This window comes from Argiope bruennichi, chromosome 3, assembly GCF_947563725.1.
Source record: "Argiope bruennichi chromosome 3, qqArgBrue1.1, whole genome shotgun sequence".
NCBI classification, from domain to species: domain Eukaryota; kingdom Metazoa; phylum Arthropoda; class Arachnida; order Araneae; family Araneidae; genus Argiope; species Argiope bruennichi.
Genome location: NC_079153.1, coordinates 77,999,551 through 78,017,026, shown reverse-complemented (window position 1 = coordinate 78,017,026; position 17,476 = coordinate 77,999,551). Strand labels below are relative to the sequence as shown.

Sequence of the window (17,476 nt, the reverse complement as noted above, 5' to 3'; positions counted from 1 at the left end):
GTCACTTTTAGTGACACTTGTAAATCAAGAATATCCCAAGTGTATTTGGAAACCCATAATAAACATTAAAATTTAAATGATGATTCGGTTATCTTTAATTAAAGTTAAAAGTCACGTTCTAATTAACATTCGTAATCATTCATAATGCATATAAGATAAAAAAAATAAATAAAAATAAAATTCAATACATGAATTATAAGAATTTTTTTTAGAGATATTCCACATTATAAGCGTATAAAGAGATTTGTCTCAAACCCATCTTTCTTCTGATTTTATAGAGCTCTCACAGTGAAATAAGAAGGAATATAAGTGAAACTAACTAAAAATAGGAAAGCTTTAAAAGAGTATAGAGATATTTCTCCATACCATCTTATTTGACAAAAGGTATCTTGATTTTAAATAATGTTACGATGATTTTGTGTCGAGAACAATAATAGTGATAAACAGATTCGACTTTAACGTCACAAAGTAAAGTCAAATTCAAACTATTTTTAGTTAAAATGGGATAATTATATTTCCATTTTATTATTTATTATTTCTCTACAGTATTATCAGGTAAATGGTCAATACTCTTTTTCTCCGAAAGTAATTTAAAATTTCGTAACAAAGGCTTTACAGGAATAAAAACTAGTTTGGTCACTTTAAACACTGTGGAGGGAAACACTTTCTGAATCGAATTTACTTTTGTTTATATTAAAATCGAGTAAACAATTTTGAATCGATATGACACTTATCGCAAGAAATCGGTTTATGTCAATTTAAGCAACATCAACGGTCAGTTTCTACGAAAAGCTGCAGAACTCTTCGCCTCAATTCCAGACAAGCTAGCCTCTTAGCAATTCATTGTTTACTTCTCGTAATGGATTTCTGACGAAGTCGTAAATATTTATATTGCAAATCGGTCGCATGTTTCAGACAGGTGTCGAGGCCTTACCTGTGTCACTTCTACAGCTCGGTGGACGCGGATCGACCTTGAAAGCCCAACTGAGTGCATCGGGCGAAATGAAATACGAGTTCTTCCAAGAATCAGGTAAAAGGGAAACACATATAACAACGCATCACCACTGTGACCCGGTGATTGATTTACAATTGTTTTCGCCCTACAAGGAAAAGTGGTATTTCAAGAGACGGACAAGTTATGCTCTTTCATAAAACAACCGAAACGAAACAATCGAACGGCTTGGAGGGGTATGTAACGCAATGAGAAAAAGATATTACACGTAAATGGGATTTTGTATATCATGTCGGGCAAGAGTATGAGCTCTGGGGAATAAAATGCAGATAAATCAGAGCATAACTGTTTGGGATAAAATGAATGGTTGGGAAAATGAAACATTGTTTTGGACAAGCAATCGCTAGAAAATTTCATGTCCAAATGGAAAACAACAGACATAAATTAAGTCTTTATTTCGATAATTTTTTTTTTGTTTCGGTGTTAAAACTTAATTAAATATAGAAATTTTAATTATCTGAAATTTTCTGCTTTGTTCATAATGCTGGTCCTCAAATTGCACAGTCCAATTTTCAGAATAGTGATTTTCCAATGAATAAATCATCATCTATAATCATAAATAATAAAATAAAAATCACCAATTATGAAATTAAAAAATTAAAGAAGATTCAAACCTCTAATCCAAAAGTAATAAGAAAATAATACTTTGATTTTTATTCGTGTACTGTCCGTTTCAGTATCCTGAAATGGTCACTTATCGATGATTCTATCTCACTAAGGGGTGAGACGCGGAAGGATGTGCCCAATGCAACAAAGTGCGCATTTCCGGAATTAAATTTATTGCTAAATATAAATTCCTCCTTTCATCTTTCCTCTCACCCTTATTTTGTCGAATTAAACCCATCTTAACGCATGCGCAAAAGCGCTGAGGGTTTTAGAATCCATTGGCAAACAATATCTTTATCTATGCCTAAAATTTACACTAAATTTATAAATTTATATAACCACGATAATGAATTCATACTCGAAATAAAACATACTTAATATCGTGGTAACTAAGTAATGAAACAATATAATTGACCAATATATTGCATTTATATATATATTACAATATATATATAATATTATTATTATTATATATTGTATTATTGTATACCAGTAACTAAAACAATAAAAACTATTGCCATAAAATATACAAAAAAAACTTTTTAAACTTCATATAATTAGAGGGGAAAAGTCGTACGATACTAAAATTAATACAATGAAAAAGTTTTTTTTAAGTATTTAAAATGGTAATAATGCCTTATTTGACAAATTTATTTCGGAATACATATAAATTGCTTTTGTGTTACTTTTAAACAGGACGACAATATATTAAAGTAAACAAAATATAGAATCTAAATACATTCTTGTCTTTATTAAAAAAAATATTTGAATATGTTTTCCGAGTCCAAAAAAAAAAAAAAAAAAAAAGATTATGAATGGGAAAAATAATTTGAAACTTATATATATGATTTAAAATATATCAAGAAAAACTATGATCGGTTACGGTTTGTAACTTATCACCATAGATTGGATTATTTTCTGACAGTTTTGGAAGACACAATTGTTTGTTGAAACGATACAGTAGGGAAACATCAAATAGACTTATTTTCTTACATCTCAGTGCCAAATAAAAACACACTATATTTGAAACCGACCAGGAAAATATTTAAAAGAATAATTGATACCTCTGAGTAATTGCACCGTTATGAATATGTTGAAAAGCAAGATGGCCTCTATTTGTAAGTGAAGATGTATGTGAACCGAAAAATAAGCTTTTTTATTAGGTCAATGTATGTAATTACATATGCAGAATGTAAATATGCTACCTCCACTGTAATATATCCTATGGATAAATAGTGACTTCTCTAGGACAAGGAAATGATAAAATTTAACATATTATTCCACGTTCAATAGATACCTAATAGCCATGACGTCTTTTATGTGATTTTAAAAACTACACAATTAGTAAGATATGTTATTAACATTATAAATTGATTTTTAATTAAATTGTACTGAAAAGATCAGACGTAAATTTGTTGGAATACCAACAATAACCAACCGTAATGTCGAAGTTAAGTTGTATCCCTAAATGTTACGTAAAGATTCATGTAATTCGTTAGCAGTAATTTAGAATAGGCAATTCAATTTATTTTTTTTGGAATAGAATCTTTTTAGTATAAATGAAATGCTTATAATATGTATATCATTACATATACATCAGGCAACACTTGTTGAATAGAAATTCAATTGGAATCTTAGAAGATTTCGTTAAATTTGAGAGTTTTTGATCTACATTCTCTCTATCGGACAACATGCAAATCATTTTTAAACCAATTGTTGGATAATACCTATTAGAAATCGCTAACTCATTAAAAAAACTATCGCCATAACGGGTCACTAACTTCACCTCAAGAATTACCAAATAATGCTGACTGTATGCATCTACGAAATCTAAAATTTTATTCAAGAAATTAAATTTTATTTATTTAAATAATATTAAAAAAATCATAGTAATTGAAAATTTAACAAAAAAAAAAAAAAAAAAAATTTCCGGAACTTGATTTTTGATTGTTTTTTTATTTTTAAATATGCTTAATAGAAATTTAAAAGAGATCGATTAAATGTGTGAACAAACTCTTTTTCGAATTCTTTCAGGACCGGAAAAAAAAGAATGATTTATTATCTCCACCTCTAGGTTCACCAACCTGCCTGGCAAAACAGTGAACAAAGTATAGTGACCGCTTATAAGTGAAACAATCTCCACCCATTGTTGGTCCTTCGGTCTAATTGATGGCATGTTGCCACCTTTCTGAAGAAATCATTCAAGCCTTTCAGCGGTGCATCTGGGGTCGTCAGGAATAACGCCCGTCAATTTGGAGGGCCCTTCATGTGGAACAGAATAAATCAGAAAGCGTTCTTAAGTGGTCATTGGCGAAGGTGCATGCGCTGGCTAGTGCAGGAATATTTGCTTTTTCGCTCGATGCATCGCTTTTTAATGGCGGAAATGAAATTTTTTCCTAACATAAACCTTTCGGTACCTTTTGCCTGATAATACTTGAGGTCGCTCAGGTGGTTGCGCCCTAATGGATGCTGCCGTCATTCTTTTTATTTGAAACGATATTTAGAAGGAAATGCTCTGAAGGAACATCCTACGTGGTTACCAAGATTCTGCAAAATTTCTTTGTTTCCTTTATTTCCGAAAGGAACTTTGAGATATTTTATTCATATTGTTTTTTAGTTATTTTATCCATATTATTTTTGACTGGAAAATATGTGTTTTATATGAATAATGATTATGAGGAAATACATCTTTGCCAAAGTAAATAAAACCACCTATATTGTTTTAATTCATTGTTTATTACACTGATATTGAATTTTCTTAATGATTATCAGTCAAACTTGTTTTTGTGTGGTTCTTTTCGGTGCAATTTTATTTTTGTGCGATTTTTTATGCGGTATATGAATTCCAAAGGTGTTGACAATACAACACCGTCGAGACGTTTTCTATCAGTGTACATAAGTACATTAAGTTTCACCATTGTTCAACAGTATTTAAAAAAATGATGAAAATCTGGCAGCCACAAATTTGAGAATTGGCCCCCAAGATCATGTAATTTAACACCATTGGACTTTTTTATGACGTTATTTGAAATCAAAGGTCTACCCTAGCAAACCCACAAGAACGCATGCACTGGAGAAGGAAATTCAACGTTGCATCAACGAAATTCAGCCACATGTATGCAAAATGGTCATGGAAAATTTCGAGAAAAGAATGCGTATGTGCCAGCAAAACCTTGGTGGCCATTTGACTCTTGTGTTATTCCATACATAACCCTATCCTATGAAGAAAAATTTAACAATTTAAAAAAAAAACTGTGTTTTTTATTTAATTCAAATCTTGCGTTAACACGTTGTTCTATCTTGCAATGTTCCACTTTTACTAACCCTAAACTATCAGCTGTCATATGGCTTTTTCAATCGGGTTGACAACACTTTACTGCGCGAATGGTTGCAAATTCATATCTTTCTCTAATTTTGGGATACCCTTTATAGTCGGAAAATGAATCCTCTAATATCTTCAAGTGATGGAAATGATTTTGAACCAGTTCATCATATGAAGACGCGCGTTTTCGATTATAGTATTCGTAGTATTGAATAATGTGGATTTTGAAAATTTCTCTATGTTTAAAATGAGAAATTAAGTTAAAAAATGTTTCCATGTGTAATTTAATTATTTATTTAATTTAGATAACACTTCCTCATTATTTCGTAAATCTTCGACAGATTTTCAAAGTGAGATTTTTTTTTAATGCAATCCTCGTTCACCGCATGAAATTTTTTCTTTAATTTGTTGTAAAAAATTATTTATTTTAACTATTTATGAAATTTTGAAAATTTTTTACGCGATTTCTTTTATACGGTTTCTATATACCACACAAAAACAAGTTTGACTGTAATAGAAAAAATTATAGCAGACGATATGCCTCTCTGAATTCTCTGTCTTTCTATATCCCATTTTTTTAATAAAAAAAATAAATAAATAAAAAATAGGATAAGAAGTATTTTAAATGTGACATTCCGAAAAAGTTTTGAAAATATTGTTACTCTTTATCCTAGAACAGTTGAAATGAATTAGATGATCGATCGCATGGGTCAGGTTTCGGTTCATATAAGGCAGTACCGGTAACTTTTAATACATGAGCAGCAAAATACAATATTTTTCAATCTCAATATTTAAAGTAAATTTAAATAATGCAAAAAATCCTAAATTTTACTTTCTAAATTTTCTGGTTAAATCCGAAAAATATAAGATTTTTTTTTTTCGGGAATAATAAAGAGAAGTAAACAATGTAGTGAATTTTATAATTTAATGAACTGCAATGTTCACTTCTCTTAATGATACTTTAAAAAAATCATAGGAAACGGACGAATAATATAAGATTTTTAACTTGGTCGAAAAAACTAGACTTTGTGATACTTTTGCACTATAAAAAAAAGAAATAATATTATAATCATTTTCTTGCGTGTTTCTTGTTTGATAATAATATCCAAATAATATTTTAAAAAATCTGTGAATATTTATTTCTATTTAATCAGTAAATATGGACAATTAATGTGGTATTAAGCTGGACACATTTTAAATTGCTGGGATATAATGGTAAAATTTTTAATGATTAATTTCATATAGCTTTATTTTCTTAAATACCCATTTCAAGACAATTGGATATAGAAATACTTATAAAAATGTATTAATAAATTTTTTTTTTTCAAAATAACATTAAATATATTCAAAAAATCTACTTTGATTTTTAAAATTTTCTTCAATTTAAATCATATTTTTCTGTCAAAACTTGTTTTCCAAAAATATTTGGGGGAAAAAATGTAAACAAATTATTAAAAATAAAAAGTAAAAAAGTATAGAAAAAAAATGTAAAACAAGTATCAACTTAGAATTGATTAAATTATTGATCAAATTTTATTAAATTATAGATCAAATAAATATTTTGTTATAGAATAAATATATATATGAACCTATATTAAAAGCAGTAATATGAGAGTATATTATCGACAGTTTTATGTAAACAACCACCATCAAAAACTTCTAAACCTTTATCAAAAGATTTATTAAGTACGAATCTTTCACACTTCATAAAGTTCTTTCATTTTTTGACCCTCCACTATTACTTAACCTAACCAAGGGTTTCTGCCTGGATTAATGCCTCTTCTTTTGAGGGTTTTGTCACGAACTCGTGCTCACTGAGTTGATGACGCGATTGAAGCAGCTCTCGAAATGCTGGCCCGCTGTGCGAAGACACAAAAGATCGAGGTGATGTAACCTAGTATATGTGCACAAACTGTTACACTAGGATAACAGCTGTCTAAGCCTTTAAACACTGAATTGTAGTATGGGCCATAAAAAACCGTGAAGGAGTGGAAAAAGAGAAAAACAGCTGCGAAACGATGTTAAAATTTTTAATTCCGGAAATATTTCAATTTATTAATAAACAGAAAATTATCTGCTGCTTCGCCTTTTAACCAGCATATTAATGTTTAGAAGGACTAAAAAATTAATCAAATTAATATTTTCTTAGCAAGCTTGGAAAGTTGGACTAATAAATTCTATTCACGTACTATATAATAAATAAACTATATAAGGCTATTTAATAAAGGCATTAAGAGTTCATTCTAAACGTGGTTCTGATCTATCTGTCTGCCAATTATCTCCTAGACAGTTTTACATTTATTTCATTAACTCTTTGATAACTAGATTTTTTGCAGTTGAAGAAAGTCAAGAACGATTATTTAAAAAAGACGCACATCTGATGACTTCAAAAGACAGAAAGAATGTCATGGTTCTCAGTCAAAATATCCCTTTTAAAAGGATATTTTGAGATTGAATTTCCCAGATAATTTATAGATTCAAAGTTCGCAAAAACTATTGAATAAAAGAGACAGTTATCATAAAAATCACCACAAAACTTATTTTACAAATTGAGAATATACTAAAAGAGGCCGAATAATAAATATATATACAATTCAGAAGCCCTTAAATTGGTTGAAATACAAAAATTATACTAGAATAAATTAAATGTTTGAATACTAAAATGAATAAATTAATCATTTTTTGACCCTGAAAAAGTTCTAAGCATGTAAGCTCACAATATATTAATTTAATATCAGAACACGAATACTTTAATATTGCATTTACTTTGAAAATATTAAAACATTAAAAAAACTATTAAAATTTTCGATTCAGTAACTTTTGAAAAGTGCTAGGTTCCTAGATTTATAATTTTACTATGACTATACGATGAACCATGTATTTTTAAATGTAATTTTATTAAAATAAAAATATTAAGTTAATTTTAGCTCCATTTATTTTAAAGAAAAGAAAGTTGCCATTATGAGTTGGATCCTCAGATCAATATAAAGCTCTTAGGTACAAGTCTTTTATCTCCATTAATGACCTCATGGTAACTATTACATTATTTTTCATTTTTATTTAACTTTATAGACATGTAATTCGAACTGATGCACTCTCCAACACCATTTTAAGGCGAATCTTGTTATATACAATTAAAATTTAAAGAGAATGCATAAATGGATGACGGTTCGTAATGCAATCCAGACACGAATCCATAACCGCCTACAATCCGCCTCTGAATTGCGATAAATGTCTCATAAGTTCTATGAAAATAAAAACGTTTTTTATATAACAAAGAAATTGTGAAATCCGAAGTTTACTGTAATATGGATGATTCCATATAAGAAAAAGTAGTCACGCAGAAAGCATTTCATGGTTAATACTATTTTCTCTTGGTCTTTATGCATTTGTTATTATTAAAACTCAGAAATGGAGTTTTTCAATGAACTTGTCAATTTCTATAGCAATAAAAATCCAAAAAAAAAAAAAAAAACTTTCCATCATTTCTCAATGAATTCAAATAAGCAAAATAACTGATAATAAAATATGAAGTATGTTTGATAGAAATTCCAAAAGCGGTAGTAAAAATGCATCACTCAAGAATCAGACAACCAAGTAAAAAAAAAAAAAAAATCATTTTACTATCTTCTGACTTCTGAATATTGCTTGTTTTCGTCTCCTTCAAAATGATTTGATCATGTTCAATTCTTTTTTTAGTATAAATTCTTCGAACGGTCCCCCCCCCCCCAGTGCAATAAAAGATCCTGGATTTTAAAATTCTTTTTCAGTAAATCATATATAAAAAAAGGCTTACGTATCTTTAAGCCATGAATTGCTCAATATTATAGAGTTAAATCTTTTCACAGATTTGCTCTACCGATTCTGAGAATAAAAATAATTTTATTTTATTCTCTCTACATAAAGTGACGAGGTTCGTATAAGCGCTAAAACACAAAAAATTCTAACCGCTTTTATTGCTGTGGAAATTTTCAGGATTCTTTCAGAAGACTGAATTTCTTTTAGCGCGAAATAATTTTTTTCAATCCAATTTCTTATATGTTTTAGGAATCCTTAAAAACTAAAATGATTTAGACTTCTGGAATTTAGACCAGGAAACTGAATACACTGGCAATACAGAAGAAATCAAGCCGTGTCAAAGTGTCAAAAAAAAAAATCCTAAAATCCAAAAATAAAATCCGAAATCCCACTTTTGATTCTAAGGAAGGCATGAATCTAAATTAGATGATGCTGGTATTATCTGCTTGGTAAGTATATCTGCCAAGTTTCTAAGCCAAAGACTTGTGATAAGGCGTAGCATTTTCCTTCACTTAAATCGATTTGATGCATCTTCATCACATCCGTGATAAAAGTCGAATTAGGCAGCAGTCGAATACCAGGAGCAAGTGATCTTCCTCGAGGACTTTTAGGAAAAGTCTACATTTGTGATTCGTTTCAATGCAGAATACCTCTAGACAGTCACTCCGTTAACCAAAAAGATTTGACGTATCTAGATTCCATTTAAGGTAGAAGATGATTTAACTTCAATATATTGGGTTAGTTATTATACCCATCGTAGATGATTTTCGGGAAAAAGACACCATTTGTGTTTTCTTGGAGAAAAACCAGGGAAACCGCCAGGACTCAACCTAATTGCAGCCAGCAATGTTGCTAAAACGCCTAATCTTACATGTATTTTTCTTGGAGGTAAGTCAGGAAAATGTTCAACGGTTATTCCAAACCAAAACGTGCCATGTTGTTAAAACGTACATCAATCTACCAGCATTTAAATAATTCTAGCTCCAAACACAAAAAGAGTAAAACTCATAACCATCTTTCTCTGATTCAAATTTCTTGGTCATGCGTTAGCTCATTAAGTCAGAAATATTAAAGTTAAACTTGATGGGAAATTATTATATAAATCGTAACGATACTAAACTATTAATGGTTAAAATATGACAAATTATGTAAGATAAAAAAATGGAAAATATAATTTCCATAATAATATTTTTTTTATATATTTTACATCAGTTACTTTTTTCTGGCTTTTTGATAACGTCATTTTTTTTACTTGTAAACAAAGAAAAAACAAATGCGTTGGTTCAAGACATTTTATGAAATATCGAATAAAAAGGGATTAGTAGTAGAATTTTGGTCTGTTAAAAATTTGGATTATAAAAATAATTTATAATGTTATAAATTATTATCTTGATACATACAACATAAAATTAGGTTATTTATAATTTAACTAGATTTTATCAATTTATTATAATATTTAGCAGATGAACTATCGTATTTGACGGTTCAGTTATTTGGATCAATCAGATTATAACTAAAATGAGAAAAATAGATGTCATCTGAGCGTCAGTCAAAAACAAGATAAAAAATTACATCGGAAAATAAGTTATAACTACCAAGATGTTATTATAACACTAGTCATATCATTTATAGATAAAAACGCTGCTCTTATCCAAAGAAAAACACAGCCACGAAATCTTAGTCTAACCGAAAAGGTTCACCGCCAATAATGACAGTTAGATAAAATAATGCGCAAGAGAAAGAGCAATTTATCAGTAAATATAAAATAAACGAAATCAATAACGACTGAAGAAGAAATGGGACTATATTGATTAAATGATGTCATCTGATAAAAGAAAAGACCTTAATGATGATAAAAATTCTGAATATGTTTAAGGAATTCAGGGAAACGGCTTCAATGGGAAGAAACCTGCAATATTGATTTAATGTATTACATATTTTAATATTAGAAAAAGAAATTAACATAATTCAGAATCCATTATAAATAATTCTCTTTGTTACGGAAATACTAGCTGGAATCAATGTTATTATTTAGAATTTCGATATGACAGCAACAGTTAAAAGCTTAATAATCTGCAGTATATTTTCATGACTTCTAAAAAGTATTCAATCACTTTAACCATATTGTTCGTGTTTTCTAAAGCTCTTCAAACCTATGTTTTCGATTCATCACTAAAAAGATTTTAATCATAGGCAATGACGTGCAAGTTTTCAGAGGAGCAAAAGATGAAGATAATTCAGCAGAAGTAATTTCAAGTGATTCGCGTGAAGAGGAAGATGTAGCTGACTGTTCTTAAAACAAAACTCCAGAGAATATCATATTTTTAATTCAATTTTAAGGATTTCATTACCACTGTTATACAACGTTTTCGACATAAGAACTTGCTACATGTGCTAAAACGTCATTTGCAAGTACCTGTTGCAAAGCAACCAAACTTAAGAGATTTTTTTTTGTCTAAATAAATTTTTTTTCTGTATTTTTATTACAAAATAAATTATTTCAAAAACTCAGCATAAAAACGCTAAAAGCAACCATAAAACTTATGTCAATTTTCTTCCTGCCACTTGGAATATTTTCTTTCGTATCTTTTTTACTACTTTTTCGAATATCTTGTTAAGTAATGATGATCTTTCAAATTGATACCCATTAAAATGTCAATAATCGTTGATTTAATAAGAGATTTATTTCTTTTCATAACTGTCAGTATAAATAACAGCTCTTAGCGAATTCATCATTCTCCTAAACAAGAGAACAATTTCATACGCCGATTTTCAACTATTTTCGAATCCGGCTGGAAAATGTTTAAAAAATTTTGACATTCCAACTACTGAATTTCTTTTTCAAACAACATTGGAATTCGACTATCTTTCATATTTACTTGATGATTCTATAACTATGGAGAAAAAAGAATCAAATACTTTTATCCGAAGGACACCAAATTTAGTTTTATTACTTACAAATTTTCTATGTGTTTTTTGTTTGCGTAATTGCTATGCTTTGATTTTTGTTGCTCATAATGTTGTAACTATTTATTAATAATTATATATAATGATTTATTTTTATAATTCAGCAGTAGAATTTTAATTAAAAAATTGTTATGTATACATATTTTTATATTTACTGGCCCGCAAAGATTTTCGCGATGAGCTGCGAATTTCACATCCTTCCCTTAAGGCACTGACACATCAATTAACAAAATATTTAATAGTTAAAAAATAGTGATAATGAAGGTGCAAAATATTATGGGATAAATATAATATTTTATACAAATGATTAAATAGATTCTATAAATTATTCAATAATAATATGATCCAAAGTCTGCGCATTATGTCGTTGTTTACATGTGACAAGTAGTAATATTTTTATGGTGTGGAACTTCTTACACTAAAAGAATTCTCCACACAATTTTAAGTTCATGAATTTTGGTCATTAAAAGAATGACAACTGAAATTTCTGTTAGATTTTCGACTAGAAGGAAGAAAAATAATTCAGAGAGTTACGTTAATTTGAAATATATCATTAAAATATTTACTTAAATTATATCTAACAAAATTTGATTATTAATTAATATTACATTCCGTATATATATATATATATATATATATATATATGGAATTTAGAAACTTATCGTGCATAAATGGTGTCGTGAAAATAGTTGTTGCCCAAACCAAATTATACATGTAAAAATATGTAAGAAAATCTAATCTATTACACATCTCAGAATAATAATATCCTGAACCTTTTCAGGCAGAAATCTTCAGATAATTTTACAAAATTAATTAAAACATCGTTTTAACATGAATTTCATGGGTTTTTTCCCCCTGTTTTTCTACACCTAAATTATATTTTTTACAATCAGAAAATTAAACATGAATTGAATATATTAAAAAACTATCTACAATTATATAACAGTTATATTAACTGAATAATTTCTGAAAAACTGTACTTTGAACAAAAATGATGGTAATAAGTAAATTTTTAACACATAAAACAATACAAGACGACAAATACTAACCAATATAATGAATCTCTCAATTTGGTTATATAACATTACACTTAAAAATGGAAACGAGATCTTACCTTTTCAATGCACCGCTTCTTCCGTTTTTTCCATTTCCGATGATGCTCCTACCGGAAACGGAAGAACGAGACGGTAGGCTGTCGGGAGTTTCCACAGCATCTTCATCCTTGGACACCAAGTGGATGGCGCTCCCGTTGACTTGCTGCTTCACGCCACCATTAACGCTGCCATTGACACCACCATTCATACTGCCGTTGACGCCACCATTCATACTACCGTTTACACCACCATTGACATTGCCATTAGTATATCCATTTGCAGCCCCAACCATGATAGACTTGGGCTTCTGGGGCACAGGGCGTCCGTCACTATCTTCCTCATACACAACGTAGGGCGTCATCTTGATTGTTATTATTTTTCTTTATGAATTCAGAGGCTGGATCACTATTTGTGATCGAACTTTGAAATGTCACGTTGATTCTTAAGCAGAAAGCTTAGATTATACTACTGATGTAGTAACAATGCTTGTTATATCCTATATGGTGTTATTAGTGAATAATAGCTATTTCTGAATGATGTCACTGAATAAAAATGAAAACAGCTATTTCATCATATGATATATTATCCGCGAAAATATGCAACTGCAACACTTCTATGATGAATCTATAATATCACAACCCAACTGTCATCTAAACACACTCCAAGTCTAAAAAATAGTGCTAATATTTAAAAATAGGTTATACTTGGATGCCAAGTTCTTATATCGATAGTTCTATGACTTATTAGTCAGTTATTGGAAAAAGAAAGCTTAACACTTCAAAACTGAGTTCTCTGTAGCTGAGATGATCGAATGCTCCATAAAATATGAATTTTAAAATTTTGTTAGAAGAATAATGGACTAGAATTTATTAAAATTTTTTTAACTCAAACACTGGCTTTTTCTTTAAAAAAAATGATGTTAAAATTTGAGTTCTTGGCACTAAAATGCACTCGCTGTCTGAACAGATGAAGATCAAGGTCGCACTCTCTGTTGACAACCAGATTCAAAAGACCGTAGCAGCATTCTTCTCACAGCACGTAAGAAGGTGAGCACGCTGTTTTCCTGCGCAGGAAAAAGAATGTCTACTGTTTTTGTGTCAGGTTTCAAGTGATTCACTGGATATACAATTAGCTGTCTATCAGCACACTCGTGAAAGTGATAAAAAACAGTGATGAAAAATAGCAAATAGAATAAATTCTAAATTTATTTATCAACGTCTTATTTTTCTCACATGATTCTTGACGTTCATACAAATTGGTTAGATTATAACTTTTAAATCAGTTTATCATAAAATTCTGAAAAGATTTTAGAAGCACTAATTCTATAAACTGATATTCAGTTGACAATTAGTAGGAAATATTTTAAATGGAGCAGACGACTTTTTTCTTAAATTATTATATTCTTTTCTAAATGTTATTCGAATTCCAAAGAAATATTTATAATTCGTTTTCCAGCAAATTGACAAGAAAAAAAAATATTAATTCGTAGGAAAATAACCACAACTCAACAAATCTTCAATGTTTTATCACATTTTACAATGAATCGTCATACTATTATTTTTTCCCAGAAGAAATCATATTCTATACAAAAAATTAAATCAGAATAATTCTAAAATCGAATTTCTAAACGATATTTGAGTATCAGTCATCCACTCACTTCACTGCGGCGAGTGCACGCTGTATCCATTTGTTGATAGATTCCACAACAAACATGAGAGCAGAAGGGGTTGTTGTTCTTTTTTTGACAACTCCTCTCCGCGCAATCAGCCCGGCGAAAGCGTTCGAGCCATTTTGAGAGGGATCGGTGGAATCGTTCCATGTCGGGGCGAGAGGGCGCTGTAGTCGCGGGCCGGCTAGACTCACTGAGAGCAGGTGGGTGCGTGTGCGCCGCAACCTTTTGTTTACTATGCTCGAAGATGACATGAGTGGAAAAGGATTTGTTCCGCTTTCGGAAAGATTTAGTTTTGTTTTCGTTTGGAGGACGCAGAATTTCGGTGCGGTTTCTGTTTCTTACTAATTGTGAAATTTTAAATTGTCTTTATCATCAGTTCCAGCTAATTTCTTAATGAAAATTTCGTTGTCGACGATTTTGTATTGTATTCTCACGTTTTATGAAAAATAATTAACATTTAAACAATGATATTAAAACAAAAATAGCAAAATTGGAGGAACTGAGACAATTTATATTAACTTTTTATTAAAATTTCATGAAAATATTAAAATATTTCTACATAGATATAAGCAAAAATCCTTTAATGGTAGATTCTTTAAAACAAAGAAGGATGTTGCCAAGAGGATAAGGGATGTAGAAATTAAAGATTTCAGCTGAATCCATATTTCAGTTCATAGAGTTTTACGCTTATACGGGTAAACGTTTTTTCACTTTGCTGTTGTGAAGTACAGTTTTAATTGTTAGAAAGACTCAGAATATACAGAGGCGAAACCAGGAACTATCCTTTTCAACAAGTAAAAAAATATTGCTCTGAAATGAAATTAGAAGTAAAAAATGGAGGAATTCAATTCTGCGAACAAATATTTGCATAACGATGTTCGATGTACCTTTTCCGATAAGTGAAAACGACATGTAAAAAATAAATCACTGAGATTTACATCAAAATTGAGATTAGATGCGTTTCTTGTTAACTGAAAGAATGTTTTTAGGATGCAATCTAGAATGTTGTTATTCCTTTCCTTGAAGCTTGGTACGGTATAGAGGAAGATCTAGAAGGAATTTGTTGTGAATTTTAAAAATATTGTTTAACCCCTTAACTGTTTTGCCCGAATGCACGTGCATCGATTTATCGAATTTTGATAGTTGTGAGCAAAAATTAAACCATTCATAACGATTATAATTCAATATTAAAATTACTTCGAATACATAGATAAGTCAAGTATTTAATGGCTTTTCATTTGAATCAAAATTTAAAAAAAAATTCAAAATAGAAGATGCATCTTATTAGATAGTTAGAAAATAAAACAGTTAAGTGGTTAAAACATTTCTCCGGCGCATATTTCATGCAATTTAAATCCGTTTCGTTTAGTCTAAATCCATTCAAGGTCGCATTGTTGTTTCAGTTAAATCTTGAAACCACAATATGAAACCTTGCTTCTCATTTGCCAGTGAGCGTTAACGATTTTCAAAAATTGCTTGTCTAAATATTTGCAATGGTTGCTGCCCTGTATGAGAGTTCATATTTAATTGCTTCGTTAGTTGGCAGAAAAGTAATAGTCTTATTAATAATTTTATAAATTGTATAAGCTGTTCATTTAATAAAATGTGATTTACAATCTTTTGATAAGATGCGTATTGCCATTAAATATAGATTTCAAAAATACCAAATTAAATTAAATGGAAACAATAGGAATGAAAGCAAATATTCAAAATTATATGAAACCTTTTTAGTAAGTGACGAGAGTTCGCAAATTGTACAGACTAAGTCTATGGCAAAGGATACCGACATGCTCTGATTGGTTTAAGCCTTGGCATCTTTTTGGCAATGTTTTGCCAAAAAAGATGCCATACCGAAATATATTTTTATAAAAATAAATAAAATTTGTAAATTTATCCCCCCCCCTATTTTTTATGGTTTGCATGTAATATTAATCTGGAACACATATACAGCGGAAAAGATCAAATCCTGAAACCTAAATTCAGGAAATATAAAAATTACAATTTATTGAGAAATATTTTGTGTGTGTGTGTTTCTTCTTAATATTATTTTGATATAACTAAAAAAATTAGCTTCGAAATCACATTTTCCGTTAAGGCTTACATATTTATACGTTTTGGGCATTAAGTAATCATCTCCCCATATGTAGTTGATGGGAAAGTAACAAAAGTTCAGCAACAAGTTTCAATGACGGCATAAATTATCTAATAAAGGCACGAAAATCACAGAAAAATAAGAATTATTTAATTACTGCATCATATGTTGAGTAATTACTTTCATTTTGTTTTTATATTTCTGTGCATAAACAACATTAGTTACTTGTATTACTAGTATTATTAGTAATATTTATTATTATTAATTAGTATCAGTAGTATTGCTAGTAATATTTAGAGAAAACTATTATATTAATAAAAATTAGATCGTGCTGATATTCACTCGTATCTTCCATAAAACTAATGAAAGGTACAAAGTTTGAGCCAAATAAGCGAAAACTACACTATTATGAGTGCAAAACATTGCCAAAAAGATGCCAAGGCTTAAACCAATCAGAGCACGTCGGTTTCCTTTGCCATAGACTTAGTCTGTACAATTTGAGAACTCGCGTAAGTGACTAAATATATCATTTCATTTTTTTCCTCTCAAAAATGTATTCAAATTCTTATTGCCCAAGTCGTAGCGAAATGCATATTGTCTTTTTTAAAGTTAAATATGCTCATAACAATATCTCATAATTATATAACATAACCAAATAAGCTTATATATTTTATACCTTTAAAAGTGGATTTAATCTTCATAGTTAGTTTTTGTTAATTAGAGTAATATGGAGGGAAAATAGTTCCAATTATTCATCAATTAAAAAATTCGCATATTCATCAATGCTCACATCTTCTACTTGAACTTAGTTTATTGTTATATATTTTTGTCTTAATTGTATTTTCTTTATATATTGAAAAAAAACCTCATGTTTATATACAGAGTGAAAAAATAACGTTCATTCTCTTATTGC

The 17,476-nt window shown here is 29.5% G+C and overlaps 1 protein-coding gene across 1 annotated transcript in view; it reads right to left on the bottom strand.

Annotated features, from left to right (window-relative positions):
- LOC129962643 (uncharacterized) overlaps positions 1–14,075 on the bottom strand; it is a 383,150-nt gene extending 369,075 nt beyond the window's left edge. The window contains exon 1 of the mRNA XM_056076520.1: positions 12,820–14,075. Within this exon, the coding sequence (XP_055932495.1) occupies positions 12,820–13,160 (341 nt within the window). The 5' untranslated portion in view covers positions 13,161–14,075. The remainder of the gene's footprint in view (positions 1–12,819) is intronic.
- Positions 14,076–17,476: the final 3,401 nt, after the last annotated feature.